This window comes from Pseudorasbora parva, chromosome 13 (assembly GCF_024679245.1).
Source record: "Pseudorasbora parva isolate DD20220531a chromosome 13, ASM2467924v1, whole genome shotgun sequence".
In the NCBI taxonomy this organism is placed as follows: Eukaryota; Metazoa; Chordata; class Actinopteri; order Cypriniformes; family Gobionidae; genus Pseudorasbora; species Pseudorasbora parva.
This window is the reverse complement of record NC_090184.1, coordinates 42098610-42118060: the sequence shown is the minus strand read 5'-3', so window position 1 is coordinate 42118060 and position 19451 is coordinate 42098610. Positions and strand designations below refer to the sequence as shown.

The window sequence follows — 19451 nt, the reverse complement described above, 5'->3', positions numbered from 1 at the left end:
TACTGTTAACAGCTAGCTAAGACCACAAGGCATAACATAACACGTGAGCACATACAAGTAAATATGCATTTTATGACGGGAATACTTACTATGATGTCGTGGCATTATACATAAAGACGTCAATAATAAACTTTCCTATAACAGAAACTCTGACGGTGCGACGTTCATTACGCTCCGTGTCATAATTACCGAAGCACACTAATAAAGTCAATACGCGAGTGCTGGAGAAATACAAACAGCGTTAAGTGTGTAAAATGTATGAGCTGTTTATTTGATAAAGTCTGAGGTGAAGCACAAACCGGCACTTGACAGAACGAGCCGCGCGCGCGTCACCGTTCCGTATTTCTATTAGAATAAAACACATTAGGCTGATAAAAAGTTAAAGTCCACAACTCGGAGAGGCATTAAAAGTTTCCGTTTCCAACAAAGCTCGTGTATGAAGCGTTAAAATCGCGTTAAATGTGCTGTTAAAGCGCGTTGGTGTGCGCGAGGCTGCTGCCGCTGCTCTTGCGCGCTCCTGATCAATGATTGAACCGAACAAAAGGCAGAAGAGGATCAATTACTAATAACTATCAATGCAACACCACCATCCCGTCCCTCTAAAGTCACCAAAAGAGAAAATGCATGAAATCCAAGGTGCATTAGCGCATATAGGATCGCGTCGTGTAAAAAAGGTGAGAAATAAGACCAACCTGAAGCCGCCGGAGATCAAATTTCTTCCAATATTGAAACATCGATCCCACATCGGCGGCCATCTTGAGCACAATATTCAAGAGCGGCTACAATAAATATATGGGCTGGATTCCCCCCGTTAAACAGCGTAGACGATTACACTCCACATGGAAAAAAAAATGTTAGGAAAATAACAGTTGTGGGAAAACTAGACGGGACGCGCAGCGCGCGAGAGCCGGTGGATGCGATATGAACAGAATATAGATGCATATAGATGCATTAGTGCAGCTCCCGGGATTGCACTTGATTTTGGGTTTGGTAAAGTTATCAATACTGACGTAACGGGTTGATCAATAACGTCTGGGAAGTGGAAGGAGAACAGCGAGCAACCAATGCGCATCGCCAGATGTTTGATGCGTAAAATCATTACATATCATTAATGAGCCCCATATAATGAGATTTGCAACTTTAGGTCAATAATGCTTAATGCATGCTATAATTGCACCGAAAGAGTCGCACGAATAGAATAAACACCGAGAGGATGATGAAAGCTTTTATGAATATGTATTTTAATAGTGTCCTTGTGAATAATGAAGTGCTGAATGTGGCGTGATGAAACAGTCCTGTCGCTGTTTTAAAATATTTTCAGTGGATGATGCAAACTGCAAAACAATAAACAAAACAAGTCAGATGTGGTAAATATTAGTAAAGCAGCAAAACATGCACAAAAAGTGAAAGTTTAGTCCATGGCTCTGCAATGTGTGGAATTTTTAATAAATGCCAGAAATATTTATCATTTACTTCTCTAACAGTCAGAGTGCAAATGCAAATGTGTTTTCTCTTACAAATGTTCTTATGCGTGTTTAAAGAGGGCTGTATAAAAAGGAAAAAACAATTCAATTCCTAGACGAAAATAAATGCATATATGTTATAGTGGGATTGTGCATCAATGTGTGATTTGAAATTGTGAATGGCCAGTTGTGTTCAAACGTTAACACGCGCTCCCTCTTGTGGAGCAGGACGCTTCTGCTGGACTGAGCTGCTTGTAGCCTTTACATAGAGGACTAGTAGTAGCTGTAAATGTTCCACATTTTGTCTAAATCACATCTTTATTATTACAATATCGGTTTAACATAAAAATAACCATCCAGAGCCATGATTTCCCCTAAAAATAACTCATCACACCCCAATGTGTGTGGCCTTTCCCTGTAAAGAGGTTCATTATCACATTGTGCATAATGACTACAGCTGTTTTATATAAATCATTTTAAAATAAATTTTTAACACTGCCAGCCTTTTGTTAAATTTTGTTCCGATTTATGGATTTATTTCCGTGTTTGACTTGTGTATCTGAAATGCTGTGGATTACAGATATCAGTATAATAATGTGTTGAAATGAAACTGTTTAAGAGGTTAACTGCTCCGGTGGCTTGTGGACTGCGAGCAATTACCACTGAGCACATCTGTCATTCTCCTCATCGCTATTAAAACCAAACGCAAGTCTATTTTTAAGTAGAAATGTATTTGCACTTTGTAAGCCACCTACGGGGAATATAAAAGGTGCTTATTAAAAGTTTCTGTTTTATTGCTTTTTATTTATTGCTTCAGGGGGAGAAAAGACTGCATCGGTCTTATAAGAAAGGAATAATATATCTTGTTTTGATATGGCTCACTGTTAAATTTGAAATTTAAATCAGTTCTGATATACAAGCCTGATGCACCAACACTTATTACTTTTGTTCAAATCTAAATATGCGGACATTTCGAGGGTGCAAAGACTTGGATTATTGAGAACAGTGGGGGATTTTTACGAACCTCTGTAGGCAGCAGAGCAAGCTGTGAGGTTTTTGGGGGGGAAACGCTGTGTTGCCTAATATCTGAGACCAAAAAAAAATGGCATTAAAAAACTAACCTCAAAACATCTCTGGATACAGAGGTGATGCAGCTATTGGCCATCTAACAAGTGCATTTGTGTTTGGATTGACGTTGTGTATGCAGTGGCCTAGATACACATTAATGTTTGACTAAGCTTGGCAATTTCATTCCAGGAATATCGGGGAGAGCTGCTGAACTCTGATATATTGATCCGCTGGAGTGCAAAGGCCTTGAAACAGAAGCTTGTTGAGATTGCCACCAGGTGGCTGGAATGATTTAGCATGAGAGTTTGCATCTCATGACTGCTCACGACCGAACACTCGAAATGAGAAAGCTTTAAACGAGGACCTGCTACAACCTTTTCAAAATCTTGATTTTGGTGTTGGCTCTAATAGATTAGGTTAACACCCCGGTTTCACAGACAGACAAAAATGCATGTTTGAGCTGTTTTAACTGAAAGCAACCTGCACGGATATCTCTTAAAATATGTCAGTGCCATTGCTTTGTCTCAAGATGCACATCACTAATGTTTTTTTTTCTTTCTCTAAGGCATGCATGTTTATAAAAGCTATTAAATGTCCTAATTGAACTACATTGCAAAAAAAAAAATGCTACCTTACATTTTTAAGTACAATCAGCTTGGATGTTTAAGTCCTTTCAACTTAAATTACATGAAACTGAAAAAATGAGTTGAATCTTGTGTAACTTATAAAAAGAGTTTAAAATCGCTTAACTTATTTTGATGAGTTAAAGCAATTTAAAACATATGTCATCATAACTTATTAATCATACTTTTTTCCAGTGTGAGGACTAATCCTGGCTTAATCTAAGCACCCTCTTGAAACCAGGCCATTATTTTTCATACTGTATTTAAAATAATACAAATATTGTGTTATGATTGGTCACCTGCTTCCAGTGATTTTGGGAAATGTTACACCCCTTACAATAACCGTGTTTCAACCAACGCCCCATCCCAAATGGCAACACACTGTCTTCTTACGAGTCTGCTTTGAGACGTAGCGCAGCTCTGGCTGTCGAAAAGAAATCTGCTGCGGAGCTTGCACCAGTGTGGGCTCTGCAAAAGTGCGTATTGAGGGCGATTGACCACAAAGGGAATGCTTGCGAGTACAGTCCTTCTGAAACCTAAAATGACAAATGGGACACCCTACGGTCTCATGGACCTAAGGACACACGTATATGGCAGCTATTGTAAGACCGCAAGACTGAAACGCATATGAAAAGTGCCATTTGGGACAGGGCCCAAGCGTGCCGCACAAGTTCTACAAAATCAAGCCAAAAGGTTTTGATCGCCCCCCAGGTGGCTGGATGAGGTATAGCTCATAAACCCGCCCTCCCCATGTAATCTAAGGGGATGTGAGACAAAATAAACAATCAAATTATACTTCAAATACATTTTTTCCAAAGATGGTTTCTGTTATTTTAGGTAGTTTTTATTACACAGATGTGAGTTTGGTTTTAAGTTTGGCGGCTTCACTTCTCTACAATGGAAGAGAATGAAGGTGTGAGTCTACCTCTCTCTGCTATCAAATCGCTCCCACTGTACTTTGATGTCATAATCCGATATATCTGCCAAGTGTCGCTTTAGGTCGAAGAAAGCGTCTCAATTAGCCCCCAAGTTCACTAGCCAGGGTACTGATTAGGAAGTTGCTATTTTAAGGGTGGTCTCAAATCAAAAAATCCTTCCAGTGCACGGAAACGATTGCCCCCTAAAAAGTCCAATGGCTGCATCTGAAATTGCATATTTCTCTACAATATAGTAAGTGAAAAACAGTATGTGACAAAAGAAGAATGTCAGAATTCAAAGTACTCATAAAAAGAGTAGGCAAATGTACCTGAATGACCTACTACTTCTGGCATGAAACTGAAATGTGCATATGATTGACACTTTACTATCCCATGAGGCCACAGGAGAGGATTTATAAATGGCAGTAAAGCGACGCAGCTGACGCAAATTTGATGGCAAATTTAGTATGTCCAGATTACATTCATACTACACACACTCATACTATATAGAACATACTTTTTTAGTGGCCGTTCAAAATTCAAAATAAGTACTACTCAAGAGTATGTGATTTTAGACGCAGCCCATGTTCCCTTGACGGAAGTTCTGGAGTGCGAAACATAAAATCAAATGAGCCAACTCACTACACATAGGTGTTTTTTTTAAACATTTTTATGAATGAATGAATGAATGAATGAATGAATGACTGAATGAATGAATGAATGAATGAATGAATGACTGAATGAATGAATGAATGAATGAATGAATGAATGAATGAATGAATGAATGCGGCATTTATACAGCGCTTTCATATGTACTACTGTACACCCAAAGTGCTTTACAATCATGCCAGGGATCTCTCCTCAACCACCTCCAGTGTGCAGCATCACTTGTCAGAAAGATATCATTGCTGCTGTTGTTCACCAGTAGTGATGAGCAATGAGGACATTGTCATGTCTCCAGAAATAGTCATCAGTGTCCCAATGTGAAGTGAGCCAGCATCCTTACTGTCCTCACCAGTCCTGAATTCATGTACACGATATACTGATTCACGACCTAGGAAGCTAAGGAGAAAACACACCTATTAACCAACTCAACCAGGCCCTGCCCCTTTATTTTGCACACGCCTTGGGCAGAAATTATTTTAATGGAGTTCCCGAACCTCAAGACTACAATGGAGGCGTTTCAGGAGCCGTGTCCCAATTCAGAGGCTGCATCCTTCGAAGGCCAGAAGGTCAGAACGATGTTAAAGGCACAATATGTAATTTTTCACCGCTAGAGGTTGCTTATTCAAAACAATGACATAGCTTGATGACGCTTTGATTATGCAGGAGCTATTTTTCTGCCTTAGACGAAGTGCTTCCGCTTCTTCTTCTTCTCATGCATGTGAGGTAACGCAGTGCTGTTTTATCATATTAGATACATCTGAGTGTGTTAAAAGTGATGTTATAATGCTACTCTGTGTGTTCGCTCTGCGAACACCTATTGCACAATGCAGTGAGCTGATCAATATTAGTCTGTTTGAGTTTTTGTCTCATATTCACATCATGATATAGTTGAGCTACATCACACGAGTAACAAGTGCAATATCACAAGTTATGTTTTTCTGTCCACAATAGCATGAGTGTAAATGCGATACTGATATTTTACAACAGTTAAAAGCCACAATATTTAATATCCCGCCGCTAAAGGTCATTTAAAACAAATATGTGGAGCTCGATGAGGCCTGGATTTCGTGAAGCTTTTATTCGGCCGCAGACGACGACTTCACTTCTTCCACTCATGTGTATGTGGGGTAACAGCACTTTTATCATGGTTTTTTATGGGTTGTCAAAATTAACGTGTTAATAACACATTAACAATACAATAATTTTAACAGCACTAATTTTATTAATGCAGCGCAAATTTTTTTTTGATCCGTGGTCTAGCTGTAGTTGGAGAAATCAAAAGCAGCCATAGACGTAAAGGATGCAGCAGCAAACAGAAATGGGGAAAGAAAAGGGCTAACATTAACATTACTATTCTAAAACAATTGATGTTATAAAGCCTGCATAAGCAATTTTTTCTGTTTAAATTTTATTAGACTCCAGGTCGAAATAAAAGAAAAGGGTGTTTTTACACTGAGCACGTTTGCTGCAGTCCATGTCCAAGCACGATAGTTCTCGGTTTCCCTCGCAGCACTGGTCAACTTGATTCTGTTATCATAATCACAAACATCCACAGGGTATGATAGAAAACAGAATGCGGAACAATATAATATATATGTATAAAAAAAATATATTTAGCACTATTATGCGCAGCTGAGTAAATAACGTTTGGGTTTACTGAAAGGCTGTGTGCCGATGAAGGGGCTTTTGTTGCATGCTTTTGAGTATGGTTTCACTACTAATAAATCATGCATATTTGCCCATACCCATGTTGATTAGAGTACTAAAACTTGAAAAGTATTCATTTGAGGTACATTTAGAACTGATAAAAATGTGCAATTAAGTTCTGATTAATTGATGAGTTAACTCATGACAATCATGTGATTAATCACGATTAAATATTTTAATCGATCACAGCCCTACATATTAGATATACTTGAGTGTGTTGAAAGTTGTGCTATAATGCTAATTTGTGTGTTTGCTCAGTAGCTACTATGAGACTCTTGTTCACACTGCAGTAGACTAGATCAATATTAGGCATGGTACTCGCTGTAAATCAAGAAAAAACTGAATTAAACTGAAGACTAACTGTGTTGAGCTGTATAACAATGATTAGTTTTCTGTCTATAAATGTATCAAAACAGTTGCTCACCTGTCTAATAAAACAGCAACACTATCACATGGTAATGCAATAGTACGAGTGTGAAATCTCGTGGAATGGATACGCCAAAAGGAGTTTTGGCATGCAAATGCTACGCAGTTTTTCGCGTGCATATGACACGCAATTTATGGCGTGCGTATGAGACGCTCTTGGGTAGGAAGGATAAGGGTGGTGGGGTGGGGGGTTCGTACGTATAATACGCCATAAAGTGTGCATCATATGCACGCGAAAAACCGCGTACCATATGCACGGCAAAACTCATCCCACGAGATTGTACACTTGTACTATTTATTCTATATTTATACTATTTTTGTGAGATCATGCTCAATAAAACATATATTAAAGTGTCTTTGGTGTTACCATGGTTTCTACAAAAAAAGGAAAACGAGGATATGATGTCATTGATAGATCCCAACATTTGGGATAATGTAAGCTCATGAATCAACAAAGTATTTCTACTAGTATTTCCATTGTTCTAGTGGTTAATGGATATTTTAATCCAAAAATCTGGCGTACTAAGGACTGTTCTTGTCACATAGCATTGTGACAGCTGCCACGGATGAGTGGCGGTAACGTCTGTTGTCACAATCCGCCTTTAAAGGACGCAGCCTCTGAACTGGGATGCAGCAGAAACAGTGGAGCAGTGACACAGAGAATAACTCCCTTTGGAGCGACTTTGTGCTTTGGAACTTTTGCTAACCTTTTTAATGCTCAAACAGCAAAATCATGAAAGTTAAAAATATATAAAAGCATTATAGCTCCTCTCCTCTTAAAAGCCGTTCTTCTTTGCAATTGTAAATGACCACATGATCATCTCTGGAAGGGTAAACTGTCTTTTCTGGTGTCGCAGTGTGAGAAGTCAAGCAGAGGTCACCTTTCTCCCTCCCGACAACATCAACCACACTAAAACTTATTTTCTGTTTCATTATTTGTGAAGACACCGTTTCATCGTAGAACAAGAAGTCTAGGAAGTTCCTCTGACTTTATACTTCCACTAAAATCTCCCAAAGACTTCACGTTTATTCATCATTTGTCTAAGTCAGTGACACTTGCACATCTAAATATCCAAACGTTGAGCTACTAGCCCACTTGTATCCAACACAACAGTATGAAATGAACCTACAAAGAGGAAAAGTCTTACAAAGAAATGCTGCTGTCAATCACACATTCGAGGTTCAGGAAAGTTCCAGCCATTTTCCAACAATTGTCACCTGTTCTGCGTTGAAGCCCATTGGCTGCTGTATTAAACCCCTTTAATCAGGATTCTTATAATAACTTCGGACTTCTACAATTGGGTTAAGCACCATGGAGGATGTATTTATAGACAGTCAGAGGTGGGGAATGGGCTTATAAAATCAGCATTTCCACCCTGTTTAAAAATCACTTCTGCTTTGTCTTCTGAATTCAAGGGTCACGATCATGGTGAGTTTGCTTTGCCATACATTTATTCATTCATTTTTTTGTCTTATTATCAGCAGACACATAACTCACTATTCTCTCGATGTGTCCAAATGAAGATCTAATAAATTAGCATGGCCGAGTTGATTTGTGTCAAGTTTAAATCTGATTCATCGAGCCACTTACATCTGTCTGACTCATCCACCACCTCGGATGTTTCATTCATTTCACATTCAACAAATAAATAAATGAAAAGTTTCTGTTCAAAGATAGATACCAACATTTTCATTACTTAAATTGAAAAAGGAAACAAGTGACTAATATATTTATCGCAAAACAACTGAAACAATTCATTTGCTCTCAATATAAAGGAAAAAAAATGATCATAAATAAGATCTCTTTAATGTTTCAGTTATTTCTTCTAGACAGTAATGGGACTAAAATGAAAGCAATGTAGACTTCTGCTCAATTATGTTTTTTATCTACTAGACCCAAATATCACCTCTAAAGTTTCAGAATAAATCTCAACAATGGCTCCAACTGTGAACAGGTTTTGCTATAAAAAATTAATTAAAAAAAATACATATATCAACTTTAATGTTATGTTAATCACGATTAATTCTGAGTTTTTTAACCAATTGACAGCACTAACATATGTATGTGTGTATATATATATATATATATATATATATATATACACACACACACACACGCAGTAGTACCGGTATTTTTTTAAATGTTTTTTGAAAGAACACTCTTATGCTCATCAAGCCTGCATTTATTTAATCAAAAATACATAAAAGGCAGTAATATTGTGAAATATTTTTTACTATTTAAAATAATGGTTTTCTACTTTAATATAATTTATTCCTGTGATCCAAAGCTGAAATTTCAGCATCATTACTCCAGTCTTCAGTGTGACATGATCCTTCAGAAATCACTCTAATATGAGGATTTGTTACCAATGTTGGATACAATTTTGCTCCTTAATATTTTTTAAAACCTGTGATACTTTTTCAGGATTCTTTGATGAATAAAATGTAAAGTAAAAATTAAAAACCAACAGCATTTATTTAAAATAGAAATCTTTAGTAACAATAAACACTACCATTCAAAAGTTTGGGGCCAGTATTTATTTTCTCTTTCTTTTTATGAAAGAAATTAATTATTTTATCCAGTAAGGATGTGTTAAGCTGATAATGTCACTGATAAAATACTATTTTGAATGAGTTCTGTTCTTTTGAACTTTCTATTCATCAAAGATTCCTGAAAAAATTATGACAGATTCCAAACAATATTAAGCAGCACATTAATAATTAAATATCAAATCATCATATTAGAATGACTTCTGAAGGATCGTGTGACAGGAGTAATGATGCTGAAGGGTTCAGGTTAGTAGAATAAATTGGCATGTAGTTGCAAAGTTAATTATAGTTAGTAATGAATGTCTAAAAAGTATTGAAAACCTTTGAGCAATAATATTTTGCTCTGGACTGATCTGGAGGCTATATATCGCAAAAACCTTTGAAAATACATCAGTATTAAAAATGACATCATGGTTCAGCTCTGACCTCGTGAGCAGCACAACTGTTGAGATTTAATCCAGACAGAAGGCCGACGAGCAGCTGTCGGGCTGCGATGTCATCGAGCAGAAACGCATCTCACAATGTTTCCCAAATTCTGTGGCAGGAATGTAAATAGTAGCGATTAATCCCTGTCTTGGTGGGATTACGTATCAACAGGCTCAAAGATGAGGCTGTCAACAGTCAGCGCCAGTGTGTAATCCCACATCTGATCCACTGGCTGAGTTCTCGCTCTCCGAGCTAATTATACATCCTGCAGGGCACCAAACCTTTCCATTCTCATACACTCACACAGAGGGACACATCATTACTCAGATTTAGCACTTTCATTGCACAAGTTTCAATTTAACATCAACTCTCTTAAAACTCCTTAAGAGAAATGAAAATAGGCACAAATCAGACAGCATTGACTGCTTTAAAATGAACATGCACATCAGTTGATTTGAGTTAGTAGCATACATTGAGACAATATTCTCAGGAGAAACATCCGAGAACTGTGAGACTTCAGCAAAAGTCTCCATTTAATCCGACTGCTATCTGAGAAAAACAACTAAAGTCAACATAATTTTTTTTTAAATAAAAAAACGTTTACTGGCATAATGAGATAAACCATTTAAACATTTGGGGTCTGTAAGATTTTTTAAAAATGTCTCTTCTGCTCTCCAAGCAGCATTTATTTGCTCAAAAATAGTAAAAATAGTAATATTTTGACCACAAAAAAACAAAGATTCGGTAATTATGCGTAATTTAGAGTTATTACTTTAGTAACTACATGTAACATATGTAATTTATGGATATGGATGATTATGTATGTAGAAATAAGGTCATAATAAGACATTAATAAGTACTAATAAGTACTAATACACAGCCAATATCCTAGTTATATGCATGCTTAAAATGCAACTATTAATAGTGAGAATTGGACCCTAAACTAAAGTGTTACAAAAATTGTAGTGACCCCAAACTTTTGAATAGTAGAGGGATGTCAGCCTAAAAGGAAAGTTTTGCAGTTCTTTCTCTTATTTCGCAATACGTTATTTATAATGTAGTGTACTTTTGAAATGACACACGTACTTCTATTTAACCAATCACAAGCATTCTGTGTAATATGTTGTTGCAGGCACCCAAAAAGGCAAAGAAGCGATCAGAAGGAGCCAATTCAAACGTCTTCTCCATGTTTGAGCAAGCACAGATCCAGGAGTTTAAAGAGGTACAAACCAACTGCTCGCTTGACTCTAATTGCTATGACAATTGTCTTTATCATGACTCTTTCACTGCGATATTGAGCAGCGAGATTCCCGCATGTGACTTCAATATGTCAGTGTTCATCATAGCTAGTGAATAATTCAGAATGTGTCAGTAACGATTAGCACAGTGGAGTGATTTACACCCTGAACGCACACACACCAACCTGCTGTCAAGCCCCTGAAATTTGTGTGGAAAATGCAGCAGGACAGACGTTCTCTCTGGTCTCAAAGCGCCTGTGAAAAGATCACGACAAACAGGATAAGCATGACGCTGATCGGAGATGGCAGTGATGAGGACGTGCAGACAAATGCTACCAGTCTCTCTCTCTTTCGGTCTCTCTCTTGCACATTTCACAAATAGACACAAAGACATGAAGTAAAGCAGAATTACAGGAGCTATAAATATACAAACAGAGGGAGTTTAGCCAAACAAGATGCATTACAAAAACAAAAAACACCATGACAACGGGTTTGGGGGATCTGAACTCTAAATAAAGAATAAATTCTCCTAAAAATGATTTCAATGTCATTATTTTCTCCCCCTCACATCATTTCAAACTTGTATGTTGAAAAATGAGAATTTAAGAACTTTCACGCTCCACAAAAACCCCCATAAAATTATCCTTGAAATATCATAAAAGCCCACATGACTATAGTTTTGCGTGAGAAACAGTTGTCATTTATAGATAATCTTTCTTCTCCACCAAAGCTCGGAAAACTAGTTCAGATTCAGAACTTTGTTAAGTCTCAATTAAATAAAGTGCATCCTCAATGCTTCTTTGGCATTAGATTAAAAAAAAATATCCGAAAAGATGTTTGCAACAAAAGGATGGTAAGTGAATAATGACAGGGTTATAATTTTTAGGTCGACTTACAGTAAAAATAGTCTGAACAAGCGTATTAAAAAGTACATACAAAACAGTTGAATTCTATGCATTATATAAGACACATTTCAGCATGATTTCACACATCTGTAAACTACAAAAGTGAAATTAGAAGTTTGTCGAAGTGTATATTTTCACCTAAAGCCACAATAAAAATTTCCCCATATACATTACCACTATTACATATACATTAACTTTTAAGAATGTTAAAACTGCACTACATACACTATATTGTCAAAAGTTTTGGGATGTCTGCCTTTATATGCACATGAACGTTAATGACATCCCATTCTTAATCTGTAGGGTTTAATATGGAGTTGGCCCACCCTTTGCAGCTTCAACTCTTCTGAGAAGGCTTTCCACAAGATTTAGGAGTGTGTTTAAGGGAATTTTTTACTATTCTTCTAGAAGAGCATCTGTGAGGACAGGCATTGATGTTGGATGAGAAGGCCTGTCTTCCAGTCTCCGCTCTAATTCATCCTAAAGGTGATCTATCGGGCTGAGGTCAGGACTCTGTGCAGGCCAGTCAAGTTCCTCTACACCAAACTCACTCATCCATGTCTTTATGGACCTCGCTTTGTGCTCCGCTGCACAGTCATGGTTGAAAAACAACCCCCTCACCATAATCCCCCCTCCATCAAACTTTACAATTGCCACAATGTAGTCAGGCAAGTACCGCTCTCCTGGCAACTGCCAAACCCAGACTCATCCATCAAATTGCCAGACAGAGAAGCATGATTGGTCACTCCAGAGAACATCATCTGTGTCTAGAGAAAGTCTTCTCTGCTCTAGAGTCCAGTGGCAGCTGCTTTACTCCACTGCATCCCACACTTTGCATTGCACTCGGTGATGTTAGGCTTGGATTACCTGCTTGGAAACCCATTCCATGAAGCTCTCTACGTACTGTGCTTGAGCTAATCTGAAGGTCACATGAAGTTTGGAGGTCTGTAGCTATTGACACAGCAGAAAGTTGCTGACTTCTGCACAATGTGAACCTCAGCATGCACTGACCCCACTCAGATATTTTATGTGGCCTACCACTTCATGGCTGAGTTGCTGTTGTTCCCAATTGCTTTCACTTTGTAATAATACCACTAACAATTGACCGTGGAATATTTAGTAGTGTGGAATTTCACGAATGGACTTATTGCATTAACTTATCACGGTACCACGCTTGAGTTCACTGAGCTCCTTAGAGCGACCCATTCTTTCACAAATGTTTGTAGAAGCGTCTACATGCCTAGTGCTTGATTTTATACGCCTGTGACCATGGAAGTGATTGAACACTGATTTGGAGGAATGACCCAATTGTACTTTTGGCAATATAGTGTATGTCAACTACTTATTCAGCAATGAGTTTGGGATGGACATATATGTTTGACCTATGAACAGATTTTTTTTTTTACTTCTATTAGGTACTTGAGCTGCAGAAATTACGCCCTTCACCTTTAATGAACTCAAAAAATACAATTCTTATTTTTTATGAAATATTACAGTATTTAGTATACATTTTGTATCCGTGCACATTTCTTAAAGTCCCGTGCCCTCAATCACATCTCTCTGATGAGAAGGCAACCTGTCACTCACATGAGATCCACCAATAGCAGACCCGCAAGCATTCCCCATGGACAAATTCAAGCCCTATCCTACATTTAATCTTGTCCGAGAAGCCATTTCACTCAGATATACGTCACAATAGGGAAGAAAGGACTATGCTATCACAACTTCTGTTTCATGGTGACTTTAACAAACACCAGACCACATTCTGCATCCCTCTCACACTCTCTATACTCTCTCTCTTTCATCTGCCTCAGGCTTTCACAATCATGGACCAGAACAGAGACGGCTTTATCGACAAGAATGACCTGAGGGATACGTTCGCAGCTTTAGGTGGACTGTAATAATCTCTGCTATACGTCAGTGTCGTTCTGCATTGTTGGTTGTAGAGTCTCTTTGACAGCAGCTCTGACCTCTGAGCTTTCTGCCTCCGCAGGCCGCCTGAACGTCAAGCAGGAGGAGCTCGAACAGATGCTAAAGGAGGCTCCAGGACCCATTAACTTCACCGTCTTCCTCACCATGTTTGGGGAGAAGCTAAAAGGTAAATGGTAGGGTGAATTTCAATTTATCTGGCAGGATTTTAAAAGCAGGGTTTTCTATAAGGCAAGCATCTTTATGTTGCCTTACAGCATTTCTGACTGCAACTTCTTGAGCCTTCAAGAGACATCCACTAACTCGGCATAGACCTTCAGCCTGTTTTGCATTCAACTGCTATCTGTCTATCTGTCTCTCTGTCCGTCCAAAAATGTAATATTTAATATCATATATGCTATTAATATATTTAATATTTAATATCTTAAATGTAATATTATATTACAATGATTTCTGAAGGATCATGTGACACTGAAGACTGGAGTAATGATGCTGAAAATTCAGCTTTGATCGCAGGAATAAATTAAATTTGAAACTATATTAACATAGACAAGTTATTTAAAATTGTAATAATATATTCCGCAATATCATTGTTTCAACATTACCTCATCATTATTTTATACTGAATATTTTAAGTAGTTTAATTCTGATATATATATATATATATATATATATATATATATATATATATATATATATATATATATATATATATATATATATATATATATATATATATATAAAATATGTAAGTCCTATATAAATATATAAATAAGTCTACTAAAAGAAATCATTGAGGGATTTTCTTTCCTTTTGAAGTCCTACAGAGTCACTTGATCCTACTGGGAATCATACACTGTTAAAAAAATAAACAATGTCTCCAATTGAAATTTTGACTGATCACATCTCAATTTTTCAGTTGGCCGAATTGAATTTCTGTGATTGGATGCAATTTAATTCACAGAAATTCGGCCAACTGAAAAATTTAGATGTGATCAGTCACTTGAACATTTTCAATTGGAGACCTGATTTTTTTTTTTTTTATAGTGTAATGGTCCTATAAGGAAGTATATGTTCTGGAAGCTCTTCTATGAGCCTATATGAAGATTACCATCTTTTTGTATTCCTATGATTTTAAAGACATCTCTCATACCAGTTTTCTATTTCTCCCTTTAAAAACAGGTGCTGACGCAGAGGAGACCATCCTGAATGCCTTTAAAGTGTTTGACCCGGAGGGAAAGGGGACCTTGAGGAAGGATTTGTAAGTACCATTTAAGCTGCACAATATTATAAATATTAACCAAATATTTCTGTAAATCCATTTCTCAAAAGATTCTGCTTTGTTTTGCAACTTGTAACAAGCTACTGAATAGACGCAGTACATACAGACTGCAAGCATGTGTGAAGTGTTTGCCAGAAGCAATTTGATTATTTCGAAAGGTTAAACCGAAGTTCATCTCTCCTCACAGTTTGTCACGGATGTTGACAACGCAAGCGGACAGATTTTCGGCAGAAGAGGTTTGACATCTTGAGATTATTTGTTTTATGTCTAACACTTCAGCTGTCTGTGTCCTTGGCAGCGCTGTGCTGCACATCACAATGACATGTGAATGGAAGGCGAGAGGGTTATCTGTCTATAGGTGTTTATCTATAGATTATGAACAAAAACTACTGAAATTATAATGTGTTAACAACATAACCACTCGTAGAAACACCATAAACACTACTCTTTCCTCAGATGGAGCAGATGTTTAACGCTTTTCCTCCAGATGCTGCTGGTAATCTGGACTATAAGAATCTGGTCTATATCATCACACATGGAGAGGAGAAGGACCAAGAGTGACCCGCGTACAACAACTCACATTTAAGCATCATGACCATCTCAGATGTAGATGATATAGATGATACAAAAAACATTGTTCTGTGCTATAAGCTTTCATTTCCAGCACTGATTTGAACTAATAAACCAAATGAAAGTGCATTTAATATTAGAGTCGGTTTTGTGATTTTTAGAGGTTATTATACACAGTGCCTAATAAAACATGCACAGCAAAATGATTCATTAGCCAATACATTTGCATAATGTGATCTCTGATGGTTTCAATTTTACAGCAGCCCCAAAGTGTATTTGTGCAATAACAACGATTTATAAATTAATGTCATTCTATTAAACAAATCAAATAAAGGTGAAGTAAGTGTTATTTACTATAAAGATACAACTACACTTCTCAAGCAAAAATATTTCACAAAAAGGTATTTGTTTGATTTTACACACACACACGCACACACACACATTTTCATATTTAATGGGGCACTGCATAAACAATGATTTTTATACTGTACAAACTATATCTTCTGTCCCTTTACACTAACTCCCTAAACCTACCCGTCACAGAAAACTTCCTGCATTTTTTAAATTTTTACATTTTGTCAAAAAACATCACTTGAGATTATGAGTGAATTATTATCCGTTTTCCTCATGGGGAACAAAAAATGTCTCCACAAGGATTTCGGATATTGCCATCTTTGTGGGGACATTTTGTCCCCATAATGTATGGTTTATCTGGACACACGGACACACACACACACACAATACAGATAAAATGTACTGTATAGGAAAAATGAAGAAAACTGAAGTGACCATCTCTCAAAATAATGATAACTTTCAGTTCAGTAAGTGAGTCTGATGTTGATTAACGACTAAAAACTTTCTTTACTCATTTAGTAAAGAAAAACGATGCGCCTGTGCAACATAGGTATTCAAAAACGCGTGCCTACCATCACGATTCACGGTTTTTGCAGTTTACATGAAGGTGATAATAATGGTATCGTTTCATAACTATTTCAAAGCCTAATTTCAAAGTTTGCGTTCTCAAAGTAAACATTTTTTTTTTACAATTGAAATTTTGTAAAATCACAAAACCCTCTAGAGTTACTGTAGTGCCAAAACAATATATCTTCCATTAATTTCCTATTATCACTGTAAAGCTGCTTTTAAACAATCTATATAAATGAAGGTGACTTGACTTAAACGGATAGTTCACTTTAAAATAAAAATTCGGTCATCCTTTTCGCACCCTCAAGTTGTTTCAAACCTGTATGAATTTCTTTGTTCAGCTGAACACAAGGGAAGATATTTTGAAAAATGTCAGTAACCAAACAGTTAACTGGAGCCCTTGACTTCCATAGTATATATTTTTTTCCTACTATGGAAGTCAATGGCTCCAGTTAACTGTTTGGTTACTGATATTCTTCAAAATATCTTCCCTTGTGTTCAGCTGAAGAAAGAAATTCATACAGGTTAGAAACAACTTGAGGGTGAGTAAAGAATGACAGAAATTTCATTTTTAAGTGAACTATCTGTTTAAAAAACTTTTCTCGTGCCTATTTGTTATTCTGATGCGCCGGCCAGAGGGCAACCGTAATAAAGAGAGAGTAGGCTGGGTGTGAGGGGTCCAAAGTGATTCTTAGCCCATTTTTCACACTCTGGTGAAGAAACATATCCGGGGTGGGCTGGGGGAACCAATAGTCTTCTTAGCCTTTCTGACTGTACGTTGTAGTCTCCTGATGTCTGATTTAGTGGCTGAATCCAACCAGACAGTTATAGATGAACACAGGACAGACTCAATGATGGCCGAGTAGAACTGTCAGACACTCCTGTAGGTTGAACTTCCCCAGCTGGACCTTTTTCACTATAGATCTATGTGAGTGTCCCACTTCAGGAACCTGAATGACTTCCACAGTGCAGCTCAAGATGTGGGTAATGCTCTCCTGAAGTCCACAATCATGTCCACGGTTTTGAGCGTGTTCAGCTCCAGGTCGTTGTGACTGCACCAGACAGACAGCTGTTCAACCTCCAGTCTGTAAGCAGACTCGTCACCGTTATGGATATGGCTGAAGACGGTTGTGTTGTCTGCAAATTTCAGGAACTTCCATGAGTGTCATTTATTCATAAATCAAACTGTCAATCGAAGTACGTTTCTTGCCATCATTTCACAGTACACTGTCTTTATATTATATCAACTTCAATACAGACTGCAAACTCGCATTCAAGTTCCATATTATTTCTTTTCAGTGGCACTGAAGAAAAAAGCACAGGTTAAGATAGACCTCTAAACACAAGTCTTTACTGCCACCTACTGTCTGCTCTGAGTTGTGGACTTACAAAGCCTCTAATGTTACGGGTACATCCCTTTCACTACCATGAACTTTAAAAGAGGTCAAGGCACATTTTTACACAAAATTCTGCCGAGGTGAGTCAACGAACACAAAGTCCAATAACCCGAATCAAATCATCAACTCCTTAAAGCCCCGTTCAAAGGTTTGCGAGGTTAGATGAACAAGTGTAAGGAATTTTTTAACCTAGCTATTTTTTTTATTTATATCTCAATCATTGTTAACAACAAGTATTCTTATTTCACTTAGCCCAATTGTCTGTGCCTTTAAATATCTTTTACATTTAATTATAATACAGTGTTAGCCTTGTGCTTTGTATAAACAACTTGGGCACAAGTCGCCTCTGATAACAAACCACTTTAAATTGTAATGTAGGCATGCATTTTCTGTGAAGCTGCTTTGAAACGATCTGTATTGTGAAATGCACTGTACAAATATGTGAATTTAATCATTATAACACATGCATAAATAAAGACTAGCACTGAAACAAGCTTCAAATTACTGAGATTAAAGAAACAACATATTAGACTTTCCAGGCATTTGCAGTGGAAATAAAAGAGTTTGCAAGCCTACACTGCAGTATTGAACGGTTTAGCCAAAAAGAAAAACAAAACCGTAGTATCTAAAATATTTAAATATTTCACTTATGTATATTTATTTTTGTATTTTGAAAATGGGTTGTTTTTGAAAACAACCCATTGTTCAAACGGGAAAAAAATCTGAAATTCGATTGTTCACAAAACCCAATCCTGGTTTTGGATCATATCATCAGTTTGTGTTGTTAGCAAGATCCTTTGATCCCCAAAAAAATCTGGATTATACAGAAGGGTGGATTTTTATTTTGTATCATGTATTAAATAATTACATCTGCCTATCTCACCGAATTAGTAACGGTCTACCAGCCAGCCAGAACTCTCCGCTCCTCTGAAAATACCTCTCTGGTTATTCCCAAGTTCAAATATAAAGAGTTTGGAGGGCGGTCATTTACCGGACCAAAGCTGTGGAACGCACTTCCAGCACACCTACGAAGCATCGCTGTGTTAAATGTTTTTAAATCGCAGCTGAAAGCACATTTATTCATACAAGCTTTTAACACGTAGCCTCGGACTTGAATGCTATTTTATGTACAAATATGTTGTTACTTTCTGTTGTACATTGCTGTTTTTACTGGAAAGCGCCTTGTGCTCCTTATGGTTGTTTTAAGGCGCTATATAAATAAAATTTGATTGATTGATTGATTGATGTAACACACACACACACACAAACACACTTTTTTAAAACTATTTTACTATGTCCCTTCAGGGGCTCGGAAATCCAGCTTTTGGTAATCTGAAAAAAGTGTGTATCTGGATCCAAT

At 37.2% G+C, this 19451-nt stretch overlaps 2 protein-coding genes across 4 annotated transcripts in view; one reads left to right on the top strand and one right to left on the bottom strand.

Moving 5' to 3' along the window:
• The window catches only part of cux2b (cut-like homeobox 2b), a 239360-nt gene extending 238376 nt beyond the window's left edge, over window positions 1-984 (bottom strand). Inside the window, exon 1 of one of the 2 annotated variants that reach the window (XM_067414458.1) lies at window positions 693-984. In XM_067414458.1, coding sequence (XP_067270559.1) covers window positions 693-755 — 63 coding nt within the window. In that variant the 5' untranslated portion in view covers window positions 756-984. Of the gene's footprint in view, window positions 1-89; window positions 611-692 lie in introns of those variants that run through there. The other variant, XM_067414459.1, reaches the window with a different exon arrangement.
• Window positions 985-8280: 7296 nt separating this feature from the next.
• On the top strand, window positions 8281-16191 carry myl2b (myosin, light chain 2b, regulatory, cardiac, slow). Of its 2 annotated transcripts, XM_067414466.1 has the most exons (7): window positions 8281-8299; window positions 10979-11068; window positions 13804-13879; window positions 13983-14087; window positions 15101-15179; window positions 15388-15436; window positions 15657-16191. In XM_067414466.1, the coding sequence occupies exons 1-7, from the start codon at window positions 8297-8299 to the stop codon at window positions 15759-15761; spliced, it is 507 nt and encodes a 168-aa protein (XP_067270567.1). In that variant the 5' UTR covers window positions 8281-8296; the 3' UTR covers window positions 15762-16191. The 2 variants fall into 2 exon arrangements, with proteins under 2 accessions (XP_067270567.1, XP_067270564.1); XM_067414463.1 differs by lacking the exon at window positions 8281-8299 and having other exon boundaries at window positions 10967-11068.
• The last annotated feature ends 3260 nt before the right edge of the window (window positions 16192-19451 follow it).